This window comes from Eptatretus burgeri, chromosome 9 (assembly GCF_056783735.1).
Source record: "Eptatretus burgeri isolate ZD-2024b chromosome 9, Ebu_testis_v1, whole genome shotgun sequence".
Classification (NCBI taxonomy): domain Eukaryota; kingdom Metazoa; phylum Chordata; class Myxini; order Myxiniformes; family Myxinidae; genus Eptatretus; species Eptatretus burgeri.
Window position 1 is genome coordinate 89,399,982 of NC_140969.1, and position 27,920 is coordinate 89,427,901.

Here is a 27,920-nt window from a genome sequence, read left to right on the forward strand (position 1 = left end):
GATTTTAATCCTGGATTGTTCGGGTTAGGGTTAGGGTTAGGGTCCCCATCAGGATGACGATTTTAATACTGGATTGTTAGGGTTAGGGTTAGGGTTAGGGTTAGGGTCCTCATCAGGATGACGATTTTAATACTGGATTGTTCGGGTTAGGGTTAGGGTTAGGGTCCCCATCAGGATGACGATTTTAATACTGGATTGTTAGGGTTAGGGTTAGGGTTAGGGTTAGGGTCCTCATCAGGATGACGATTTTAATACTGGATTGTTTGGGTTAGGGTTATGGTTCGGGTTAGGGTCCCCATCAGGATGACGATTTTAATACTGGATTGTTAGGGTTAGGGTTAGGGTTAGGGTTAGGGTCCCCATCAGGATGACGATTTTAATACTGGATTGTTCGGGTTAGGGTTATGGTTAGGGTTAGGGTCCCCATCAGGATGACGATTTTAATACTGGATTGTTAGGGTTAGGGTTAGGGTTAGGGTCCCCATCAGGATGACGATTTTAATACTGGATTGTTCGGGTTAGGGTTAGGGTTAGGGTCCCCATCAGGATGACGATTTTAATACTGGATTGTTAGCGTTAGGGTTAGGGTTCTCATCAGGTTGACGATTTTAATACTTGATTGTTAGTGTTAGGGTTAGGGTTAGGGTTCGGGTCCTCATCAGGATGACGATTTTAATACTGGATTGTTAGGGTTAGGGTTAGGGTTAGGGTCCCCATCAGGATGACGATTTTAATACTGGATTGTTAGGGTTAGGGTTAGGGTTAGGGTTCGGGTCCCCATCAGGATGACGATTTTAATACTGGATTGTTAGGGTTAGGGTTAGGGTTAGGGTTAGGGTCCCCATCAGGATGACGATTTTAATACTGGATTGTTAGGGTTAGGGTTAGGGTTAGGGTTAGGGTCCCCATCAGGATGACGATTTTAATACTGGATTATTAGGGTTAGGGTTAGGGTTAGGGTTAGGGTCCCCATCAGGATGACGATTTTAATACTGGATTGTTAGGGTTAGGGTTAGGGTTAGGGTTCGGGTCCCCATCAGGATGACGATTTTAATACTGGATTGTTAGGGTTAGGGTTAGGGTTAGGGTTAGGGTCCCCATCAGGATGACGATTTTAATACTGGATTGTTAGGGTTAGGGTTAGGGTTAGGGTTCGGGTCCTCATCAGGCTGACGATTTTAATACTGGATTGTTAGGGTTAGGGTTAGGGTTAGGGTTAGGGTCCCCATCAGGATGACGATTTTAATACTGGATTGTACGCTTATTCTGACGCGTTGGAAGAACGAAAATAAATAATTAAGTTGAATAATCTTCCTTTTGGGCACAGAAATTAGAAAACGGACACATTCTACTTCGGCACATGATTGGTGTGCCGCGCTCGATGGCTACAAAATGGCTTCTCGTTGTCACTTGTCTCAACTCCAAAGGGTGTATGTGTGTTCAGTTACCAAGCAGCTTGATAGCGCTTGCCAAGCGAGCCGTTCCTTATGCAGTGTTGGTTTGAGTGCTTAAGCCGCTTTACGAGCGCTCTACAAGCAACTTGGTGACTGAACACACCCGGTCTCGAACATAGATCGAGTATGTAGGGCCTCGAGGGCCTCGAAGTCCTCCTGCCCCTCTCCTTCTCATCAGTCACCTCACAGACAACACATGAAGGAGCCAAACACAAAGCTGTGTGGGATCCTTGTCCATCTCTCCTCATCATGGCGTCTTCGCAGAAAGAGTTAAATGTAGGCGGAGCTTGTGACGTCACATTTCCGGGTACACAGACGCACGCACATAAGTGGGATCGAGGCGGCGTGCGTATGACGTCACGGCAATCGGAAGTAACGTGGTCGTCGCAGTCCCGTGTTTGACGCTGTGGTTTCCTGTTCTTTAATCCCAATCGCCACAGAGTACATTCTGTAATCCCTTGTTGTACAGTTTGAGGTGAGTAGCTCTCTCTCTCTCTCTCTCTCCTCTCTCTTTTTTGACGTTTTCACCGAGAAAACGCCGTTCAGTGTTAAAATCTGTGAAACTGAAGCGGTGTAAACCCATTACTCACGGAGATGTGTCATTCCGTACTTTATAATACGTTTTTCGTTCGTCTTCACGAGCTGGTGCGGTTTTGGCATCGTCTCCTCTCGGTGACGTCGGGTGTAACTGGACTTTTTTGAGCTGTAAACACATTGACTTAATGATAACCATATGTTGGTAACCATTGCGCAGGCTTGATGGGCCTTAATGGTGATCTGTTACGTTGAAGTTCCTCCTGAGGGAATCGGAATCGTCGTCGTTGTTGTGGCGACGGTGTAATATTTTGTCTCGGGACGGTGGTTTGTGGTGAGGACGAGGAAGAGATCGAGGTGGTGCTCGGGGGCCATTCTCTCCACATCGGTCGAACATTGTCTGGGTGATGCCAATCCTTCCGAATTGATTACCTCCGCCAAGGAGTGTGTGTGTGTGTGTGTGTGTGTGTGTGTGTGTGTGTGTGTGTGTGTGTGTGTGTGTGTGTGTGTGTGTGTGTGTGTGTGTGTGTGTGTGTGAGCATGATGTATCTCTTGAGTTATGGACCGAAACTTGGTGTGTGTGTGTGTGAGCACGATGTATCTATTGAGTTATGGACCGAAACTTGGTGTACATGTTAGGTGTGTGTGTGTGTGTGTGTGAGCACGATGTATCTATTGAGTTATGGACCGAAACTTGGTGTGTGTGTGTGTGTGTGAGCACGATGTATCTATTGAGTTATGGACCGAAACTTGGTGTACATGTTAGGTGTGTGTGTGTGTGTGTGTGTGTGTGTGTGTGAGCACGATGTATCTATTGAGTTATGGACCGAAACTTGGTGTACAGGTTCGCTGTGTGTGTGTATCTATCGAGTTTTGGACCGAAACTTGGTGTGCAGGTTAGGTGTGTGTGTGTGTGTGTGTATCTAGCGAGTTATGGACCGAAACTTGGTGTGCAGGTTAGGTGTGTGTGTGTGTGTATCTAGCGAGTTATGGACCGAAACTTGGTGTACATGTTAGGTGTGTGTGTGTGTGTGTGTGTGTGTGTGAGCACGATGTATCTATTGAGTTATGGACCGAAACTTGGTGTACAGGTTCGCTGTGTGTGTGTATCTATCGAGTTTTGGACCGAAACTTGGTGTGCAGGTTAGGTGTGTGTGTGTGTGTGTGTATCTAGCGAGTTATGGACCGAAACTTGGTGTGCAGGTTAGGTGTGTGTGTGTGTGTATCTAGCGAGTTATGGACCGAAACTTGGTGTGCAGGTTAGGTGTGTGTGTGTGTGTGTGTGTGTGTGTGTGTGTGTGTGTGTGTATCTAGCGAGTTGTAGACCGAAACTTGGTGTGCAGGTTAGGTGTGTGTACCAAGGACGAATCGATTATGTTTTGGTTTAGGTGTGGGTTCAGATCCAGCCCATCAGTGAGTAGGTTACAAAATGTAAACTGTTCAGCCTGGTGGATGTGTGCGTCCCACCGAGTGGCGTTCCCGCTGCTTGTTTTGACAAAGTCTCGTTGTTGAAAGATTTCGTTTGGAATGTCGTTAAATTAATATTGGACCATGTATGTACCTGAACGTGTTAAACGATTTTCTACTCACGTTCTTATAGTTCATGTAAAAGCACACCGGTGTCTCGTTGTTGTCTTTGTCCTCCATGAGTCTTGGATCACTTTAAAAAAAAAATGATTTGCTAAAGTTGTATATTTAGAGGATTAAAGAGTAAGGCAAAAATACCACTATTGTGTCACTCCTTGTGCTTTGTGACATCACTTGCAGGTGAGCATAAGCATGACACATATTTGTACTGAGGTAAAGTCCTGCATTTAACATTTCCAGTGTTTGTGTTTTGTTTTATTTATTTATTTTATAATATTGTCATTTTATAAAATGTACCTTTTTTTTCAAAAAAATGTCTTTTTTTGGGGGGCATTTCTTCATGCGCGTCGATCTAGTTTAGTTTATTCAATCGTGGTTCAGTAGAGTCTGATCCGTTTTGACCTACAATGAATAGGATATCAGGTTCACTTAAGTGACCCAGCAGTATTGGCGGTGGAGGTTTTGCACTCTACCGAGTGCTCCCCCTCTAGTTATTATTATTATTATTATTATTATTATTATTATTATTATTATGGAATGACTGAGGGTGCCCAGTCTGTGGCTGGCTCTGGAAGCCAGCTTTGTAATGTAGTCATCCCAAGAGTTAATGGCTGATGGTGAGGCCAAGATGTTTAAGAGACTGTCTTCCCATAACTGACCATGTAAAGCAATCAGTGGGTTTGTTTGATCCTGCTGGAGTTACACAGGGTAATACTGTGATATTTGTTTAATTTATCAGACCAACATCTAAAGTATTCTAGATGAGTAATGAGCAACGTGGCTGTTGTGTGCCTTATCAGGGGCATGGTGCACCTACTGTCTGACATGATATGTAGTTGCTTTTGATGTCTACATAGTCGAGGCTCATGGAAGAACTAGTACACAACAGATCAGGATGCAACATAAGTAAAAGGAGGAACAAATGAATGGAGGTGAGCATTGGTTCTAGATTTTGATAGTTTCACGAGGTGGGGGTTGTTTGGACCACATGCATCCTGCAGATACCTGGGGGGTGGGGGAAGGAGGCAGAATAACAGAAACCACTGACCTGTTGGGGATGGTGAAATGATAGGCCCATGGACTCAGCTCTTCATCGTGAAGGATTCCAATAATTTTGAAGGCTTTTGTTTCCATGGCGTTGAGCTGAGCAACGTGATACAGGGGCTCCAGCCCAGAGGTGAGAGCAGTATTTGATTAAGTTTTGGATGAAAGCCTTGTAGGTGAATAGGAGCTCAAGTATGCCAAGGTCGGACTTTACATGATATAGGGTGCCTAGTCGTCGTCTGGCTTTGAAGGCCAACTTTGAAATGTGGCTTGCCCAAGAGATGGCTGAGAGTGAGACCAGAGAGTTTGTGTGACTGAACTTTGAGAGAGTTGTTGAAAAAGTAAATGGGAGAGTTGTGGTACTGTCCTGAAAGGGAGAGAGATGTAGAGATTTCTCATGGTTAAAAGACATACCTGCAAATTGTAAGAACTGGGTTTATCAAAGCATTGGGGAGGCCGTTTTATAGACACTGCCTTCGGGCATGAGCAGAGGGAGGAGAGTGTTCTATTTACAGCAATGACATGACTGTGAGCAAGTCAAGGTATGAAAAGTGGCCTTGTATGCCACAGGCAGGCCAGTACACTTGACAATAACAGTGTATAAAATAATTGTGTCCCACATGCAGTGAGTGCACTTCAGTGTGTCTCTGGAGTATGCTCCCCCCTTCATCCCTGCCCTCACTTCAAATGGCACCACAGCCGACTCCGCTTGTTTGAGGATGACTAATTCCTCAATTCTGTTTCTTCCAAATCCTATATTCATAAACCGCTTACTCTCTGTACCCACCCTTCTCCGTCACACCCAACTGCTCATGGACTTTCTTCTTCACAAGAGAAGGTGGAGACGGTTCTTGTATCTCTCGACATTGACTGCAGTTGGATTAGACATCATCTTCCCTCTCTTCAGACCTTGAAAAAAAAAAAAAATCACAAGCTGGTCAAAAAACAATTGGAATATCTTTCAATCCAGTCACACTCTCACTCAAACTCTTTGGGTAAGCTACATTTCAAAATTGGCCTCCAATGCCAGATGCTGACTGGGCATCCTCCATCGTGCCAAGTCCTTCCTTTGCACACCTGAGCTCCTATCCACAAACAAAACTTTCATCTGCAGCTCAATGGAGTACTGCTGTCCCCTCCATCTCACATGTTGCTCGACTTGACGCTGTGGAAACCAAGGCCGCATTTTTTTTCCCCACTTCACTTATTTCTCCAAATCTGCCTCTTTCTTGTCTTTCAACTCCGCTGTTGGTGTTTCCCACTCTTTCTGCTGTTGCTTTTGTTTTGTTGCATCCTGATGCATTTGGTGTTCTCGCTCTTCAACAAGCCTTGACTTTGTGTTTTATGTTAATCCGTTGTTTGCTTTGTCTACTTTGTATAGCTTGGCATAATAATTGTCCATTGATACTTTATGTACATGTGTGCACCTTCCAGGGCTATAGAAACATACAGCAAGTGGAAAATCCATAAAACTGAGAACCCTTTGTTTGGCATGAAAACGGGGTAACGTACACAATCTCGTCTTGTCGGATATCATGAGATGTTTGCTATGAAATGAGTTGCGTGCTGTGCATGACCGTGGACTTTCATGCCGAACAATGTTTTGTGCTCTTTGGGAGCCGTGCGCACTCGTCCTACATTTGCCAACGCCTCACTGAATAAGACATGAGAGTTAGTCGGTCCATTGACCGTCTGTAGCTCATCTGCCTTTATGACCTTCTCAACTACTGTAGTCTGTCATTGTGTTTGTGTAATAAGAAAACAGTTTGTGTATATAGGTTGACGTTCAGCTTCATAATCCCATCAACGGTCTTTACTATGACGAGTGGAGCCTGTTGATTGTGCACCAGGCCCAGTGATAGTTACCTTTGCTGCCGAAGGTGGACAGAGCACAGAGGTTGTTTTCACGTCTGTCTGTCTTTCTGTGCAGGATATTGCAAAAAGTTATTGACCGATTCAAATGCAATTTGGTGGACAGGTTGGGTGTGTGAAAAGGACAAATTTATTCGTTTTTAGTGAAGGTTTTTTATGCCTCCGCACCAAGGGTGCCGGAGGCTTTATGTTTCCGGGTTGTCCGTCCGTCCGTCCGGATTTTCGTTTACGCGATAACTCACGAAGCAAATTGTAGAATTTCATCAAACTTGGTAAAAAGGTAAAGTAAGACGGGGCAATTAAGTGATTAGATTTTGGGCCAGATGTGATCAAGGTCAAGGGTCAAAGGTCAAACTCAATTTTACTGTTTACACCCCAACTCAAATATTACACAATTTCATCAAACTTGGTACAAAGGTAAAGTTAGACAGGGCAATTAACTGATTAGATTTTGAGCCAGATATGATAAAGGTCAAGGGTCAAATATGTCGATACTCAAGTGTTTGTGCGGGAGAGCGGAGGCATACCCGTCAACTGCGCGGTCGAATTACTCCAGTTTATAAATTTACTAGTATAACCCGCGCTCTGCGCGACATGTTGGGGTGGGTGTGTTTGAGAAAGGAACTGATGCAAAGTATCAGGAGTAATTTTACTTTAATGCAGTCAGTGGAATATGATTTCACTGTTTCAGAACCATTTTTTTTTTGTACCATGCACCTCATATGGTCTTTGAGATAATGTAAGCCGAATATCATGTTACTCGAGTTCAGAACAAAGTCAAAGATAGCGCGGCACGAAACCACAAAGTCGGAAATAATGTACAAGATAAATTTTTGGTTCACGAAAAAATATTTTCACGAAAAAAATAAGTGACCACTATATTCGTTATTGTTGTGTGTCTGTTTGTCTGTCCCGAGCATAGCTCCGTGGGTTTTGATCCGATTCTGATAAAAATTTTGGTGGGAGGTTTATATCATGATCTAATTGTGTTTTCCTGAGAATGGGCATGGTGCGCCCATTATGGGCAGAGCCACGCCTAAAAAACATGTTTTTAGGGGGTAGCTGATTTCAATTTGCATCTTCTCCTAGGGGGTTTATCGAATCATCTGACAGGGGTTTCGGTATTTGGTTATCCCAATGGCACCTGCATAGCCCCACGGAGCTCGATTTTTTTTTAAATTAATTAATTAATTTATTTTCTCCATTTTCGTCCCAAGGTCACGAACTTAGAAAATTGCGAATTGTGTTTTAAGGGGGTAGCCGATTTCAATTTGCATCTTCTCTTTGGGGTTTGTCGAATCTGGCAGGGGTTTCGGTATTTGTTCACCCAATGGCACCTGCATAGCCCCACGGAGCTCTTTTTCATTTTCGTGTCAAGGTCACAAGGTCGCAAATTTTGACATAAAAATCATACGACTGCCCAAACTTTGAGAGCTAGTATAGGATGACAATATTTTTTTTATGCATAATCTTGAGGTCATTCCCCACATAAAGTCTTGAAACCATTTTGCTCTATCTCGAACACCTTGTCCGTGGCGCCCCCTTCAAGTTTGTTTTTACGCTGATTTCATCAAAGTATGGATAATTATCTGAGGAGTGTGAAATGCCATATAGCCTATATGACGTTGTATTGTTCCTGGAATGTTCCTGAGGAAGTTTTGCACGAAAGGTCATAATCCTTGACCTTTGACCTTTAAAGTTCACAATGGTCAAATTTTCAAAGTTTTGGGAATCGAACCGGGTTTTCGACCTTCTTCCACGAACTAACTCCATTAAGCTATAGCACGTATCCTGTTTCCTTATTTTAATGTCCACAACATTGTTTTGTGAACTTTTAAAGGTTATGCAAAGGTTAAATATTTTTTAAATTTGAACGAAACCGGGTTTTCGACATTTTGCAGCTAATTACCTGTCACTCGTACCACATCATGTTGATCATTTTTATAACTTGGTCAAACATTATCACATTGTCTCATCCTTGACTTCTGAAACAATCTACATCGTCAAATACCGCTCGTGAACCATCTTCGTCTTCAGACTTGTTTATTTTTATTTTTTTGTAATTTTATACATATCACACACTGCCTAAAGAAAGTTTCCATCCCTTTTCAAAATTTTCAACTTTTGTTGTCATATAGCCTGGAATTGAATTGCATTAAATCAGCATTTTCCCACCTTTTATTTACACAGTTACCCACAACTTCGAAGTGGAAAAACAAAATTCTACAAATTTCATAAAATTATTTAAAAATAAAAAACTACAATATCTTGGTTGGATAAATGTCCACCCCCCCCCCCCCCCCCCGTGAGTTAATACTCGGTGGAAGCAACTTTGACAGAAATTACAGCTGTCAGTCTATTGGGATAGGTCGCTACAAACTTTGCACACCTTGATTGAGCAATATTTGCCCATTCTTATGTTCAAGCTCAGTCAAGTTGCATGGGGTGTGTTGATGGACAGCAATCTTCAAGTCATGCCACAAATTTTCAGTTGGATTAGATTTTGGTTTCGGGCTGGATAATGATCTTGCCTATCAGTGGGACACAAAACATAAACTGTTCAGCCTGGTGGAGGCATGTGATTTACTGAGTGCCGTTCTAATTACCTCCACAACCGAAGGTGAAGGACGTTATGTTTTCACCCCAATCTGTCTTTGTGTGCAGGATATCTCAAAAAGTTGTGGACAAGTTGGGTGTGTGACACAGACGAACTGATGAGATTTTGGTGAAGATCCGGATCCTGATCCGACTACTAGAATTTTTTTAGTGATTCGTGACCATTGATAGGGCCAAAAACGATATGTAGCACGATGTATCAAAAAGTTGTGGATGGATTTTGATGAATCTTGGTGGACATGTTGGGTGGGTGGCAAGGGAGAATTTATTCAATTTTGGTGAAGATCTGAATCTATCTGAATGTAAGAATTATTCAATTTTCTGTGATTCTTCACCATTTTGAAAGATGGGCTTAAAAACGATATGTTGAATGATATTTTTAAAATGTATTGGGCCTGATATGTTCTCGTGGATCATGGTGGAGGTATGTGTTCTTCCAAGTGCTCTTGTAGTTTGTGTTTGTATCGATGCTGAGTCATTGCCTCAAAGGATGCATGTACATGGTGATTAAGTGTGTGTGTCGATTGCAGCTTGTTTTAAAACTTCCTTTGGTTTCGTATTGGTGATTGTGAGTCACAATTGTGGGTTTGCATAATAATCTCATAATTGCAAATTTAATTATTATTCCATCTGGTTTTTATTTTTATTTATTTACGATAATATTTTTTTTGTGGAAGTGTCGGGCTTGTCAGGATGGTACCAGAGGTAATGCACTCATCTCGGTTTGATTCCTGACCTGACTATAAATTCTCCCTTTGGTGCTTTGTGGGCTGGGCATTGGTATTCGTTTGTCAACCCTTGAATGGACATTAAACTATCGCATGACGTGGGTTCGACTTGAATGGAGGTCGGGGTTGATGGGGTGAGTTATATGACATAAAATTGGTTAGGTGGGGTTGACTCAGCCTGTCTTCCTTCCAATGTCGGCAAAATGAGTACCAGATGGCTGGGATGATTGAGCCATTTTTAGTATCCTGTGTCAGAGTTTGCGACCCGTCCAGAGTTGTGCCCAATAGCCGAGGAGATTGCTTCGGCAGCATCGACGCTCTGTCCAGAGTATGGTCCCGATGGATGGATCTGTCTTTCGGTATTAGCCTGTGCATGATAGAGGTCCCGTCCCACGGTGCCTTTCGATGGAGTGGTGAGATCATAAGCAACCTGAACAAATTTCAAATTCTAGCACAACTAAAATGTCAAGCTTGGCCGGTCATTTTGTGAAGGACTTGGACTCATCTTGCATCCACTGAGATGTGTGCGAACCTTATTTAAAAAAAACACCATGTCCTGAAGCTCACCTGGATCAGGTGCAAGTCACCCCAACCCCTTCAGACCCCCCTCAGACCTTTATCTTATTTATTTATTTATGCCTTGAACAAACTTTGGGACATCGCGAGTGATGAAGGTTGTGGTCAAGTTTCATCTTGATCATGTGTTGTTTTGGAGAAGAGAGCAAATGCCTATTTTGTTCGTTTAAAACCCTCACCTCCAAGACCCTTTTAATGAGCACAGATTTTGATGCCTCGTTGGCCACAAGCTTCATACCTGATGCCTAAGTTTTATCAAAATTGTGTTTGGTTCAAGTGATACTGACTGACTTGTGGATGCTGCTCAATTGCCTAAGTTCACCTGACTAAAATCCAGGTGAGCTAAAAATGGGAAATGGCATAAAATGATGCTGGTGATTGTTGTGTAGCTTCTTTATTGCAGCAGTAGTTGAACAACTTTGTGATTTGATCACTATTTTCCTTTTACTTCGCCTTGGGTACAAAGGTGATATAAAATTAAAGAGTTAATTAAATTCTTTGTGATGCCCTCAGCGCTGTCACGTCACCCCGGAGTCTATTCGTTATGTTTGATGACTATCAAATGCCTTCATTTTTGCCTGAACTGGAGTACTTCCTGCTCATCATACTCGACGATGTGTTTTTGTTGGGATGCCTATCAAGCAGTTTGACATTTCATCCTGTTTTGTGTTCAGTGAGTGTGAACCAGATTCCAAGATGTCTCTTTATCCATCTTTGGAGGATATGAAGGTGGACCAGGCTCTGCAGGTAATGCATTACAAATCATGATGCTCCTGATTCAAATTTATCTCATTTCAATTTACCCCAACCCTATCCTTCAATTCGCAGCTTTTGGAAGGGGAGGGGAGGGTGTAGGTGGGGAGAAGAGCAGGGGAAGGGGTGGAGGTGGGGAGAATGATGGTTTTTTTATGCCTCCGCACCAAGGGTGCCGGAAGCATTATTTATATACGTATATATTTTATTTTTTGGCCAACAGTAAGCTGAATCTTTCTGAAATGTAATGCAAGTAATATATTTACCTGTGTATATACTAGAGCATGCCTAGTCTTGGCTTAATGGTTAGGGTGGGGTGGGCTTGGGATCTGAGGATCTTGAGTTCAAATCCAACTATTGTTGAATTAATACCAGGTGGGGTTGACTCTGCCTGTCATCCTTCCGAGGTTGGCAAAATGAGTGCCAGCTTGCTGGTATCCCATGTCGGAGTGGCAACCCATCCAGGATTGTGCTCGATAGCCAAAGAGTCTGCTTCGGCAGCACCAATGCTCTGCATAAGAGTATGGTCCCAATGGCTGAATGGATACCAGAGCGAAGTCAAGGGCACACCATCGCAAATACACCCCCGCCCCCCACATACCTGAAGCAAAGTTGAAAGATGGCAAAAAGTTCCACCAGGAACAGCCTAATAGTAAGCTTTGAGTGGAAAATTTTTTTTGACCCTTAGTCCCCACCTCCTGGAGAATGAACCAGGTGTCGTATCCAAAAAAAAGTGGTACGTATTTCATGTCGTTCCTCCATTGACTGCATGTCCAAAGTTTCATTAAAAATGTTTTGCCTGAAAATGTATTTTTTGGAATTTGATCTTTTGACCCAGCTCCAGGGGGTGGGACCAAAATGATACTGCTCCTGCACCTTCTTGCTATAACTCCTATGTTTGGTGAATTTCTGTGATAGCTTGACAGATGGACGGAGTCCATCTCCTCCTATCACAATACACCCCCCCCCCACAACTTTCCCCTCCCTCCCCCCAAAAAGCGTGGGGGTTGATATGCAAGTTTTGAGTGAAATTCATCATATCTTGGATGCCATAAGTATAATCGAAAATGGATTCTTTCCTCACTTGCCAAAAGTGCAGTCGTTTGTTTTATCCACAAGGCAGGTTAAGATGATTGTAGAGTTGTTGGTGGTTTTCTGTGAAGGAAAATTCATCGTCTCGGTGAATGTTAGAGAAAGCAACTGGCAACAAGGTGCAAGGATTTTAAAGAAAGTTAAGCTTTGTGAGATTTCACGTCATTTTTAAGTGAAACACCTGATTGAGATGAGTCGTGAATTTCAGGCACAGGAGCAGTTTGCCCAGCAGCAGAACATGGCAGCAATTGATGGAGCCCTATCGCCTGAAGCAGGAGCCGGTAAGAATATTCATTAATGTGGAACTTGTAGCAGAGTAGCTGCAGGATTGCAAAATATTCACCATGTTTGTTTTCATTGAATATATCAGTGGCATTCATTTTGTCAGGGTTTCATCTGGGTTGAAAATTTGGCATTGATTTGTTTTTGCTTCAAAAATGCTTAGTCAATTTTTGCCAAATTAATGAGAAACACATGCCTGTTGAATATTTAAGACTGTACTTGAATTGGAATACAAGTAGTTGGTCCACAGCTTCTGAAAATCCATTCACATGAACATTATACTTTACTCGTGGGAAACCAACAGGCATAGTATGACATATGGACCTGCCCTCTTCATATCTGAAGCTTCACTCAGGAGGAGGAGGATGTGGGTCTAGAGGTGGGGAGAAGAGCGATGCCTCATTTGACAGTGACAGTGACAGAGACAGACACTGCATTTTATTCAGAGGGAAGAGTGAAGAGGTGACAGATGTGGGAGGAGGAGGAAAAAATATAGTTGAGGTGTGGAGGTGGCATAAGCAAAGAGAGTGATATGTTATGCTTCATGACCGAACACAAATTAAAATAAATAAATGAATAAACTCGTGTCGGAACAGCTGTACACACAGTGTCACAACAGAGTTTATAATGTAATCCGCTGGTACATCTGAAAAACTTTGATATCCCAGTTCCAGAAAATTTGTGGGAACATGAACCAAAAGCAATCACTGAAAACGTAGAAGTACCGCTCACGTATGAGCTAATGATCCCATGGAGCGTGAACATCAAAAACAAAGCGTTGCGACCAGATATCACACTGTTATGGGGCCGGGTATCGGTGGCAAACATGACCGCTAGAGGGAGCAGTAGAGTCGGCTCCACCAGAATTGAGGTCGTGCCATTTGGATAAGTCCGAAAGGCACGGGTCCCTTGCTGGACCATGAATCCCCAAGAATTTGACCGCGTGGGGTAGGGTCAATTGCCAAACTTCAATATACCTAATTACCCACGTGGACAAAGCTACCGGGCAATTCACACTCTCGACAGACCTCGAGCGGAACGAGCCGTTACCTAACCCGAGCGGAGATTACCAAGGCCCGTCGGACCAAATGAACAATTTACAGCCTCACTATTTCTCAATACACACCGTGCCAAGCCAATGAAAGAAACGCACAAACGAGCTGGTACATTTAACAAAAGGGATATTTATTTATAATGGGGCAGGGGAGAATGCAAGAAGGCAGAGTTAACCAAATACTGAAGGAATAGCAATTTATGTACAAGCACTTATGCAGTTTTACTTAATAGACTGGCGCCACACACACACACACACACACACACACACACACACACACACACACACACACACACACACACACACACACACACACACACACACACACACACACACACACACACACACACACACACACACACACACACTGCATCTGAAAAACTTTGATATCCCAGTTCCAGAAAATTTGTGGGAACATGAACCAAAAGCAATCACTGAAAACGTAGAAGTACCGCTCACGTATGAGCTAATGATCCCATGGAGCGTGAACATCAAAAACAAAGCGTTGCGACCAGATATCACACTGTTACGGGGCCGGGTATCGGTGGCAAACACGACCGCTAGAGGGAGCAGTAGAGTCGGCTCCACCAGAATTGAGGTCGTGCCTTTTGGATAAGTCTGAAAGGCACGGGTCCCTTGCTGGACCATGAATCCCCAAGAATTTGACCGCGTGGGGTAGGGTCAATTGCCAAACTTCAATATACCTAATTACCCACGTGGACAAAGCTACCGGGCAATTCACACTCTCGACAGACCTCGAGCGGAACGAGCCGTTACCGAGCCCGAACCGTGTGTAACCCGAGCGGAGATTACCAAGGCCCGTCGGACCAAATGAACAATTTACAGCCTCACTATTTCTCAATACACACCGTGCCAAGCCAATGAAAGAAACGCACAAACGAGCTGGTACATTTAACAAAAGGGATATTTATTTATAATGGGGCAGGGGAGAATGCAAGAAGGCAGAGTTAACCAAATACTGAAGGAATAGCAATTTATGTACAAGCACTTATGCAGTTTTACTTAATAGACTGGCGCCACACACACACACACACACACACACACACACACACACACACACACACACACACACGTACACACACGTACGTACACACACGTACGCACACACACACGTACGCACACACACACGTACGCACACACACACGTACGCACACACACACGTACGCACACACACACGTACGCACACACACACGTACGCACACACACACGTACGCACACACACACGTACGCACACACACACGTACGCACACACACACGTACGCACACACACACGTACGCACACACACACGTACGCACACACACACGTACGCACACACACACGTACGCACACACACACGTACGCACACACACACGTACGCACACACACACGTACACACACACACACAAACACGTACACCCAAAAAGAAACGGACCTATCAGGTCTTTATTGGAGGCCTCCAGCTCAAGGAAAGGCGAGCTGGACGTCAGAGCCTATTCTCGGACCTCTCCGCCTCGTGCGGTCTTCGACAATCTGGTGTGGCAGGACCCCTCAAGGGTTGAAGTACCATTCCCAATGTCTTTTCCAATGCATAACAAACAAACCACAGACAGATGCAGAAGTAGGGTCATTTTGGAATTGAACATGGTGATGATAATCAAGGTTTTTTTTTAGCTTTTCTTCTCCATGAAAATGTTTAATCTGCACCGTTTCTCACATCGAGCCAACTTTCACCCTGTTTTTATCACAAAGTGCACAATCCTTTCATTGACTATTTTCTTTGAGGTACTCTCGGTTGAACCATCTTTCCATTTCAGAATGTAAATACAAGTCTGCTAGATGTATTGGATAGAATTTCTCTGCAATTGGCAAAAAAAAACAACTGCAAACATGCAACCTGTTTGATAATGGGTGTTTGCATATTTCATAAGCTTCCTCTGCATTTGCGTTCACCATTGGCTCGTGGTTTGAGTGTGTACATAATTAGTAAGCTTCCTCCAAATGGGTTTTACTTTTTGTTTTTTTCTTCCAAATTTACAACAACAAATGATCACCAAATTAAACTTTGATTTCATGTTTCATGAACAACAGCTTTAATCTTTGTATAAGCAGTATGCAATGACGTCATGTTGCTCCGGGATACAAAGCCCATCGTCCATTTCGGGAGACAAACGTGGCAGCTAAACAATCCAAATACTTTGTCGACTTACCCCAAGATGCAAACACTAATACCGTGAGAATATGGTTCTCTGTGATGTATATCCGTATTGATTGATGAACGCCGATTTTGCAAACATTGTGGAGTAGTGGCCCAGGATTGAATATCCAGATCTTGTGAAGTTGCTGGTTAATAAAATTGCCTTCATTAAAAAATTATTTGCTTTCATAACCAACTTTGAGTCATACAACAACATATTGTTACGGTTGTGGAAATTCACAGAACACCATTCAGGCTTCCCAGACATCAGTTATGTCGATAAGTGTGTTCAGATTAGATTTCCCCACCGAGGTCTTTTTTTTAATTATTATTTATTATTATTTTTTTTTCTATACCTTGTCGAGGCTTGTATGAGAGCTAACACACAACGCACAGCAAGGGGGCATGAGACGAGGGGCGGGAGTGGGAGGAACAAAACAGTGGGGAACAGACACATGAGGAGATCTGGAAGGGAGAGGGATGGGACAGGGAACATGAGGAAGAGAAGATGGACATTACAGGGACTTTCAGAAAGGAAAGCAGGGGAATTGAAGGAAGTGGGCTTGGGTGGATTATCGGGAGTAGAAAAGATTGAGGATTTGGATGAGGGATGATTAGAGGTGGTGATGAACAGCTGTTTTGAAAGCCTGGAGGGAAGAATGGGAAAGAATAGAGTGAGGGAGTTTATTCCAAAGGAGGGGAAAAAAGAGGAATGAAAGAGTGAAGGTGAGCAGTGATTTGTGGTTTTTGTAGTTTTACCAGAAGGGGGTTGTTGGCGGACCTTGAGTGCCCTGTGGAAATGTGGTGGGGACAAATCGCAGAGAGAGAGCAAGGGGGGAGGGCAAGGCTGGAGAGGAGACAGTAGAAGACAGAAAGACCACCGACCAACCTGCGGTGATTGAGTGAGAGGCCCAAAGACTCAGCTTCATTGCGGGAGATGCCGATGATCCTAAATGCCCTGGTTTCGACAGCGTGAAGCCGAGAAAGTTGGGAGGCAGGAGCACCAGCCCAGAGTGGAGAGCAGTACTCCATCAGGCTATGGACAAAAGCTTTGTAAGTGGTCAGGAGCTCAAGAGGGCCGAGGAAGGACTTTGCACGACGGAGGATTCCCAGTCGGCGACTAAAGGGAATTTTTCGTGTAACCGGGCTGTGATCTTTGAGTCAGCCATTATTCTTTTGTTATCGTTATTTTGGAACAACCACCTTTGAACAGTCACGCCATCCCCACCACTGAGCAGCCACAACATCACTTCACCTTCATCTCCACAAATGCCGCCATCTTTTTGCCAGCCACGGCAAATCCTACCAACGAACAACATCTCTGCCACCAGATGCGGGGACTCCCTAGTTGGGGCGAGGGCTGATGATCTCTGAAACGTCCGCTTTCTTCGCATGACTTGCGATCGGATCAAAAGGGGCGGAGCCAGCAAGGGGTGAAGGGTGAGAGGTCAAGGATCAGACTTCACTCACGGACCCCATAAAAAGGCGCGCTGGAACGCCAAGCGAGTCAGTTGAGGTGTTGACTGCGGTCGGTCGGGGAGCTGCAGTGGGTGGAGAGCTGGGTTCGCCGTGGAGTTCAGTCGGAGAGAGCCGAGGAGACTGGAGCTTGAAGCCAAGGAGCAAATCCAGCGAAGGGCAGTCGGAGCTCGGAGTGCAGCCAGCCTGCCGTGCCGCGCAGAACTGTGGGTTCGTTTGGAGAAAGCCGGAGAGAGGTCGCCAACGCTGAGGAACGGACGGGCTCTTAAAAGAGCATCAACTCTCGAAAGAGCAAAGGCCCGTTCGTTCCTCTGAGGCGGCGTCAGCTCGGCCGAGCTACCAGGCCGCACGGCGGGGCCTGGACCAACCGAGCTGCCATGTGTTATGGATGGATATCAGGTGGTGGCCACATTGGTCCATATTTGTACATTTGACCTATTTAAACATTCATCAATTGCATTAATCGGGTGTCTGGATTCAAACCATTGTCCTGGCTGCTTCAAATTGTGTTCCCAAGCCTTTACCCAAGCCTTTGCTTTCGTTTTACAGTTAGCTTTACGATGTGTTAATGTATTACAAGCAAGTCAGCCTGTGTTCTTGCCAGAGCCCTACTCCTACAGGCTGTTATGAATTCCAGTGTGGTGGGAAAGGAGCTGTTCACTGATAATTCTCCCGAGTACCGTAGGGAGGGGGGAAAAAGCCCACTTGCATCTTTGTTTCTTGCTTGGCCTTGCTTTTCTCCGCCTCGGAATAGGTTTTAGATATGAAACTTTGGAGTGTAACCGTTAGTGTGGTATAGGGTCTGACTGCTGTGGTTGGTCCCTGTGCCACCTCCGCTTGCAAGTGCTCTTATGCTTCAATAAACCATATATTCGAGAATCCTCAGATGACTCACCTCAATTCTTGGCCGGGATTGAAGGGTTGTCATCACACCGTGTTTCCGGCGAAACGTCGAGGGTCGCTCAGCGAGTCACCACGAGGGTGACGGTAACCAGCCCGGCCTCTCGGAGCTCTTGCGGTCTCCACAGCTCCGTGAACTATAAAGGCCCATGAGGTCCAGTTCTTGCCCTTTCCTTTCCTGGGGTTTTTCTTTGTATGAATGTCGTGGCACCATGTCCTTAAGTAGAATTGTCATAAGTGTACATAAATAATAGAACGGTTGTAGTTCTTCGTCTTGCTTTATACGTGCATGATTGCATACGTGTTTGATTGCATACGTGTGTAACGAATAAATGTCATTGTGTGAATGTTTACCTGCTCGTTGCGTCCTCTTCCCTCAATTGAACCGCCATAGTTAAGTTCGGAATATTAGCTAGCTTTTTTAATAGCCGATAATAGAATCTGGTCCGCCGGGCTTGGCAATAATCTGCTCGGCAATCGCAAACAGAGCGAGTTGCTTAGCGGCTCGTTTCCAAGCAGGTCCCGTCGAGGTGTAAATCCCCGGCATTTCTGTCTGCGTGCATACTTAGGTAAATTGACAATTCGGCGATCGGACCCTGTCGCGCGCCGACAGAATAGTTGGCTGATTTTCGGTGTGATTAAAGACACACCCGTGGCTGGATTTCGGCGTTGATCCGAAATCTGCGACTAGGTTTGCCACGTCCGGTGGGCGCGTGGCCGCGATGAGCTAAAAGCGGTTGCTCGCACGCCGACGGGCGAAAACTATAACAATATAGTGGTCCTAAACCTCTGAAGGATTACTGTATACACACATTCACATTCACAACTTGAATTAATTAATCAATTGATTATATTCCAAAAACTGTATTTCATTTAAGTTTTCTGATGTGTTTAGCACTGCACAAGGTACAGGATGTCCATCATGGTAAATTTTATTAATCGCTGAGATTACATTTGAGGTTGTCACAATGGTACGGAGTAATGAGCAGCCTGCACATGCAAGTTACTGGCACAGCTCGCTTTTAAAATATACGATGGCTGGTTCTCTCGCAGCAAAATACAGATCAAGACGAGAATACATTAATTACCTCCGCCGACCAAAGTTGGACGTAGGTTATGTTTTCACCCCTGTCTGTGTCTATCTGTCTGTGTGCAGGATGGATTCAGACAAAATTTTGGCGACAAGTTGGGTGTGTGAAATGGACAAGTTGATTTGGGTTTGGTGAAGGCCCAGCTATGGATTCGTATACTATAATTTTTTTTTAAGTGATCCTGCACCATTGAGATGGATGGGGCCAAGAATGATACACAGCACGATATCTCAAAGTTGTGGATGGATTTGGACGAAACTTGGTGGGCAGGTTGGGTGTGTGACAGACAAATGGATTCAATTTTGGTGACTATCTGGATCCGGGTGCAAGTATGCGCTCTACCGAGTGCAGTTATGGTTAATACTAGGTCTCGCATGGGGAAATACTTTTCACAGATGAAATGGTCACGATACGCACTCATTTTCTTGCTGTCATCAATGAGGTTGATGCATGAAATGTTGTTGAGCCATGTTGCCCACTGTTTTCTTGATAATTTCTCAGTTTGTGTTCCTTGATTATAGCACCATAAAAGCATGGCATCTTCATTTTGAAATCGCACTCGCTCGTGTGCATACTTCTCTTTGTGTTTGTGTTGGTGAGTGCCCACCCCTGTCCTTGTTTGTGCTCCCCTGGGCCTGGTTTATTTATTTTGCTGGTTTACTGGATATTCTGAGCTATGCTTGGTGATGGATTGAGTTTTTTTTTTTTCTTTTTTTCTTTTTTCTTGTCCAGCACGTGCACAAACCTCACTGTACCCAGCACTTGAGGAGTACATGGGGCTGAGCCTGACTTCGAATGAAATTAGCAGGAACATGCCACTGGTGGTTAAAAATCCTGCTGGCGTGAGTTTCTTCTCTTTTACTATTCACGGCACACGATTGGCTGTAACTATGCTGTTGACTCTCGACCTGTTGTATTTATTTGTGAAAATTTCCTGCACTCATCTGATTTACATTGTTATCAATAGCCCCAATACAATTACACAGAATTATACAGTTGTATCTGTTGATAACAATGGCTGATTTGGTGCAAAATCCCTCCTATCTCTTTGCTGATTTCACACACGACTATAAACAAGGAAATCGGACACAGATGGAGAACACTCAGCTCATCATGCCTGTGTGACATCAACACCACACTAATTTATCAACACAAGATCCAAAGAAGAAAATGCAATATATATATATATATATATATATATATATATATATATATATATATATATATATATATATATATATATATATATATATATATATATATATATATATATATATATATATTTTGGTTTTTTTATTTTTATTTTATAGTATCTGTATTCTCCCCCCCCCCCCCTCAGGGAAGGGTTCATGGGCTTGGTTAAAAAAAACACACAACAACCCTTGACGAGACCCCACCAACAGCACTCCGTACACATGCACACAATTACCCATCAATGCTCAAACTACCGTAAAGTCCTGTCAACATCCCTTTACCCCTCAATCACCATAACTTCCAGGTACCCTATCTAATTCTAATTTAAACTTATTTATTGTTTCTGCTGCCAATACCTTTACAGGGAGGCCATTCCATGCATTAACTACTCTCTGAGTAAAAGTCCCCTACCTTGCTGCCATCTTTACTGTCAGGCTATGGCCCCTGGTCCAATCACTGTCAATTCTTATGAATAATTCATCTTCACTTATTTTATCTATACCTTTCATTATGTTCAACACCGGGCGTAGTGGCGTGCGCCTGTAATCCGGCTACTCGGAGGCTTGGGTTGGAGGATCGCTTGAGGACGGGTACTCTGCACTGGGCCGTGGTATGAGACGTAGGGCAGCCCGGAATCATGGTGAAACCTACTCCTTATTCCCTGTGTCGAAAGAGGCGACCAGGGTTGCGTCAGGAAGGGCATCCGGCGTAAAACCTGTGCCAAATCACTATGCGGATCATAACGGATGATCCGCTGTGGCGACCCCTAACGGGAGCAGCTGAAAGAAGAACACAACACCTTTCATTATGTTAAACATCTCTATCACATCTTCTCGTAGCCGCCTCCTTTCTAGTGTATAAAGCCCTGTCTCCTTCAGCCGCTTCTCGTAGCCGAGTCTAGCTAGGCCCAGAATCAATCTTGTCGCCCTGCGCTGAACCCTCTCTTTGGCATCTATGTCCTTCCTGAGTTGTGGTGACCAAAACTGCACACAATAATGTGGATGTGACCCTCAATAAATTCCTGTACAATGTTAACACCACCTCTTTATTTGTAATTGATCCCCCTCCGAATGAAACCAAAAACCCTGTTTGCTTTACCTATGGCTGCCTGGCACTGTGCTGCCTGTTTACCTCCCATATCTATTCCCACCCCCAGATCCTTCTCCTGTGTAGCAGGCTACAAAATTACCCCTTGCATCATGTAACCTCTATTTTCATTGTTCTTTCCCATCCCCAACACCTTACACTTGCTCAGGTTAAATTGCATTTCCCAATCTTTTGCCAAATCTTTGCAAGTATCAATACTTTCCTGTATCTGATCACCACCCCCTCTGCTATCCACCTCACCTCCAAGCTTTGTGCCCTCTGCAAATTTGGAATGCCTACTCTTCACCCCACCATCAAAATCATTGATGTAAATCATGAATAGTAATGGTCTGAGTACTGATCCCTGAGGTATTCTACTCCTTACATCCTCACAGCCACTCTTTGCTTCTTACCACTAAGCCAGTTTGCAATCCAATTAGCTCCTTGACCAGGCACTCCACAAGCCCTCACTTTGGCGAACAACCTCCAATGTGGTACCTTATCAAATGCCGCCTTAAAGTCGAGATGTACGATGTCCACTGCTTTTCCATCATCCACCCAATAACACACTGCTTCATGGAACTCTAAATGATTTCTAAAACAGGAACTACTTTTAATGAGTTTGTATATATTTAAATGGTTCCTCATGTGGTCCTTAATTAATGTCTCCAACACCTTCCTCACAACTGAAGTCAAACTATCAGGTCTATAGTTTCCAAATTCTTGTCTGGATCTTTTCTTAAATAACGGTGTTACATTTGCTACTATACAATCCTCTGAATCCAATCATTTTGCTCTCCAATCCATCTTGTTGAGTAATTCCAGTGCACAATTACTCATCTTCCAGACAGGCAGGCAGCAGTTTCTTCCCTCTGCAGACCTTGATAGAATCACGAGCTGGTCCAACACTTGTAAATTGTCTTTCCACCCTGACAAATCCATCGCTCCATCTCTCCATCTCTCCATCTCTCCATCGCCTAAACAAACCACTTGAAGAGGTTAAGTCACTCGATTTTTGGCATCACCATCAGCCATCATCTTTCTTCGCCAGACCGTATGTCCAAGATTGCCTCCAGTGCCAACCACCGATTTGGTATCCTTCATTGTGCAAGGTCTTTCCTTGGCCAATCTGAATTTTTGACAACTTTCAAAGCCTTAATTAGCAACTCGATGGAGTACTACTCTCTCTTTTGGGGCTGGTGCCCCTGCCTCATGTCTTGCCCTTCTTGATGCCCTTCACACCACACCACAGACAGATTGGTGGCTTCTCTGTGCATCATTCTACCACCTCCATTTTGGTCTTGAGTCTGCGTAAACATCAAAAAGCACGAATCCACAGAGAATACTGCTGCCAGCTTAGCATGGTGGAGGAACAGGAGGAAGTGACACATCCTCCTGTAAATCAGCTGTTGAAGTAATGTTTCTGCTGTGACAAGATTAACACCCAAGACTCGTTTCACAATGTTTGTGCTTTTGGCATGGTGTGTTCTCCATTTACAACCACAGGCAACCCCAACCCTTCTCAGTTTGGTCAACCAACTGATTCTGAGGCAAAGACAGATATTTGGATCTCAGATGAGCAACTGTCTACATTTTGTGAAAACTTGCATTTAGTGGAATGTGGTGGAAGAGCAGCTTCACACAAGACACTCATCATGGGCAGTGCAAGGGGTCCCATGGTGTGGTGCAACAAACTGGTCTCTTGAGGCCTTGACATAGGGAAACAGGTTTTGTGGAATGACAAGTCCAGGTAAACATTTAAGTCTGGCAGGTTCTGAGATGTTATGTACTTGCTTATAAGTATAACAGAAAAAGCAGTTGAAAGTAATAAGGGAAAAACTGTGCAAGCAAATGCAGAGATTCCTATGTAGAACGTATGAAGAACTTAGCAGCAGATGTTCGATACCTACGAATCCCTGTGATTGGCACATGGAGAGGCCCAATATAGGCTTGTTATTCATTGTCAATAAAATTGCCTTAACATTTCTGAGGATTGTCTGTTATGATGAACAGTGCAAAGTGACACTTCCATTTGCCAGACAGTCGCATACAAGTAATTGTTTCTTTTGATTAATAGTTTATTTTTAATGTTTTTGTGGACTGCACAGCCACTGGCCTTGCGCCACTCAGGCTTGAATCAAATGGTTGCTCCAGTGACTGGAAATGATATTGGTCTGCGGCGTGCGGAGACACAGAGCGGTATTCGTGAAGTCACACTGTGTAAGGATGGCGAAGAGAAGATTGGCTTGCGCCTCCGTGCGATTGACAAGGTATTACCATCTTAACCAGGTTTGTGGTTCAGGATTATGTTTACGTTAAAATGAATGAATGAATGAATGTGATGCATGATGCTTCAATTGACGACTGGAGAGAGTGATGGGTGTGCTTTCAGATCGCAAAGCTTTTGTTGTAAGACTGTAAACATCATGCAAGCGCAGTCTGCTCTTTGAGCAGAAGTTCTGAGATTAATGTTCATCTTTTTATTTATTTATTTATTTTGTAAAATTATATTACTGGACCGTAGTCTCAAAGATTGCGAGTTGTGTGGAGGAGTCATAGTGGATGAATGTTTATATTGCCACTTCCCCATTTGCCGCTCCTTCAGGGGATCTTCGTACAGCTGGTCCAGGCTGGAAAGCCGGCTGCGCTCGTCGGTCTGCGATTTGGCGACCAGATATTGCAGATTGATGGACAAAACTGCTGTGGCTGGGATGCTGACAAGGCACACAAGGCCTTGAAAAAAGCTTCAGCAGAGCGCATTGTCATGGCAGTGCGAGACAGGTAGAGGTCCATTTCTAGCAATGGCATGAGTTCTCTGTCATGCCGATTGTACCCTTCTCAGGATGTTTATTTGCAGCCCCCAGCCACACTTAATCAACAAATTGTAACATTATTATTATTTTTCCTCTTAAAATGTATTGTTGTGTAACTGTGCTGCATACAGGCCTTTTGAGCGAACAATTACGCTGCACAAGGACAGCGCTGGTTATGTTGGCTTCACTTTCAAAAATGGCAAAATCACATCCATAGCCAAAGACACGTCCGCCGCACGCAATGGCCTGCTCATTGATCACCATCTCTGTGAAGTCAATGGACAGAATGTCATCGGTGTTAAGGTGCTGCCTCTTACAGAGTTTTGCATCAATTTATTGTTGTTATTGCTCTCACAATGTCATATATGATTACTCGTGTTGCATTATTATTATTATTATTATTATTATTATTATTATTATTATTACTAGTGTGTGTCCGTACGTGCAAAAAAAAAAGAATTGTGATGTCATAGCACCGTGTCCTGTCATTGGTTTGGTAAATAAATGGCCATAACTTTGGAAGCACTTGTCCGATTAATATCAAACCTTGAAAAGGCACATCCACAGGGCCACAGCAATATACCTGGCAAGTTTCAATTAGATTGGACCAGTGGTTGTCGAGAAACAGCGGTCACAGACAGACACACAGAGATTGCTGGAATTATAGATAGATTATACGAATTATTATTTATTTATTTTTAAACCCATTTCTTATATTTTTTTTGATCCCCACAGCTGACACGGTGTTGTTCTAAATCGTCTTCACTCATGTTAATTTGTAGGTTGCATCAGTTTCCAATCCAACTGTTATTGTTGGGGGTTGGTTTAATTATTGGTGCTTTTATCTCAGGTTGGTAGGAATGGCCTTGAGGTGTGCACAGTTGTCCATAAGCTGTCTCGTCTGGGTTCAAATCTTGGCTCAGATATAAACTATCATCCTGGTGTTTCTCAGGCAGAGTGGATGGATGTTAAACTTTGTGTCCCATCTGCTGACATTAGTTTGTGGATGTTAAATCCCGCGGTGTCCTTCGTGAAGAATAGGTTAGCTGTCGCCGGTACCATGGCCAAATTACAAATTCCTGTCCTAACCTTTGTCGAACATCTGGCTTGGCCAGCTGGTTCATGAAGGATTTGCGCCAAGCTTATCCCAGACAACCCCACAAGAACATAGGAATAACTGTGTTCATTGAAGAATTGGTACTTTTAACTGGTATGACTTTTGATGTTGTTTTGATTGATTTACCCAGCACACATATCAACAAGTAATTACCACCTCTCACCATTTTCTTTGTCACTCAAGACAATTTAAATGCAAAAGCAAACATTTGCACTGACGTGGAGTTCTTGAGGTCATTTGCGAGTGGTGGTGGGAGGTCAGAATGGTGCATTGCAAGATAGTGGGAATTGTTGGATAATGTGGAAAACATGCCAGCCTTTAATAGTGAGTTGGCTGTGGAGGGGAATGAGGAGCAGATTAGTTTTGCTCAGAACGGACCATGTCAGCAAATTCAAGTTGTTATCCAGTGACGCTAAATTGCACAAAGTTAAAGCCTTTTCGGCCTGGGGTGTGTGAGGTGGAGGTGGTGTTCCTCAATTTACCCACAATTCCATTCAGTAATTCACAGCTTCAGGGAAATGGTCTTTACTTTGAACTTTGTGAAGGGGTATCTATTTACCAAATGGGCTGGGAGAATGTTCTGGAGGTTTGCATACTTGCATCTGTGCATTCCAGCCTGGGTTTGAATCCTGTCCTAGCTATAAGCGGTCATCCCGGGGTTCACTGGCAGGAAGAGGAACAAATGTGTGCGCCGTCACTTGGATGGATGTTAAACTGGGTTTCCCATCTAATAGCATTAGTGGATGGTCAAGATCCCATGGTGACTTTTTCAAAGAGTCTGCGAGTTGTTGCTTGTACCATGAACAAGTTCCAAATTCCTGCCCAAATCACCTTCAGTCGAACATCTGGCTTGGCCAGCATATGGTGCACTCTTCCCAAAAAAATAAAAACCACTCGACTACAGATCAGGTACTACCTTTGTGCACATGAACCATTGGGTATAGGAGGCTGTTAATGAGTTGTGGAAATGGAATAAAGATGATAGAATTAATGTGGTGAGAAATCTCCATATTTGAATTGTGCATCTCACATTGATTTGTTGTTTGAATTTAGGTATTCTATATAAGCAATAATTTATCATGTTTTCATTTCTTCTTTGTCTCCTCTTAAAATGGCTTTAAAAAAACAAACAAACAACAAAACAAATCAAACAGTTTCCATTTCTCTGTTAATCCTCATCCCTCCCCCATCACCCTTCAGGATGCGCAAATTTCGGAAATGCTGCAGACTGCGGGTAGCGTCATCACATTGACCATCATGCCTTCCTACATTTATGATCATATGATGAAAAAGTAAGATTCTGAATGTTTGTTTCTGATGATGCGAAGTGTTTTTGTGGAGTCTTTTGAAGGATCCGTGGAGATGATGAAAGTTTTCCTACTCGGAATTGGAAGGTGACCGCCATTCCACGTGACCTAACTGAGCGCATGCTTTTTCAGGATGGCTTTCAGCTTGGTGAAGAAGCAGATGGACCATTCTATTCCTGAGGTTTAACCTGTTGGAGGTTTTCATTGTTACAAAGACCATACCTATTCAATCGTATACCCCTGCCCCTCCCCAATGGCTGTTTTGACTTCATTTATCTTAACCTCATGATGGTGTGACACGTTCATCGAAGACACATGTAACCAGTTGATGGAATATCTACTTTATGATGATTTAATGCTGTTTATTTCGGCCAGCAAATAAGCACGATCCTTTTGGATCTTGATTTGATCGTGTATAAATGACTTTATTACAACTATCAAATTTAACAACTGCATTTTCTAAGATGTTGATTTAGCATCCCATTTTATATATAAATATACCAAGATAACACGATTCCCTTATTAGGAGCATTGGTGTGCTGTGATATTCATAACTCTGTATTCTGCTTTATTTGAAAAGTCACTTTTTGAGGTTTCTCATTAATCATGTATTTGCATGCTTGTCTTTATGCTTTATAATTATTCTTTGTTCTTGTAATTGTTGCGTCTGCATTAAATGTAGTCGGTTTGATCTCCTTGTACTTTCCAATAAAATGTGAATTTCAATTCAGTACTTTCTTCTCAGCGTTTCACCAATTGTGCAATCTCAGAATATTGTTACGGCTGTGGAAATTCGGAGAGCACCATATAGGTCCTTGGTTCAGTTATGCCGATAAGTCCGTGTTCAGTTAGATTTCCCCACCGTTGTCTAATGGGATTTATTCATGTCACCCGGGCTGTGATCTTTGAGTTAGCCGTTTTTCTCTTACTATCGTTATTTTGGACCAACCACCATTACTACAACCACGATCACCACAACCACCTCCTCGTCAACCGCCAACATCCCCACAGACAACGAACAGCCACCTTCACAACAACTACCTTAACCACCACCGCCCAACCACACCACCCTCACTACCACCACAAACGCCAGCCACACCACCCTCACGACCAGCACGAACGCCAGCCACACCACCCTCACGACCAGCA

General features: G+C 43.6%; 1 protein-coding gene across 1 annotated transcript; it reads left to right on the forward strand.

The window, feature by feature from the left end:
* Positions 1–1,747: 1,747 nt before the first annotated feature.
* SDCBP (syndecan binding protein) lies at positions 1,748–27,501 on the forward strand. Its single transcript, XM_085896038.1, has 9 exons — positions 1,748–1,929; positions 11,086–11,158; positions 12,465–12,537; positions 19,987–20,096; positions 23,643–23,804; positions 24,140–24,315; positions 24,479–24,650; positions 26,665–26,756; positions 26,904–27,501. The coding sequence occupies exons 2-9, from the start codon at positions 11,108–11,110 to the stop codon at positions 26,956–26,958; spliced, it is 891 nt and encodes a 296-aa protein (XP_085752164.1). The 5' UTR covers positions 1,748–1,929; positions 11,086–11,107; the 3' UTR covers positions 26,959–27,501.
* The last annotated feature ends 419 nt before the right edge of the window (positions 27,502–27,920 follow it).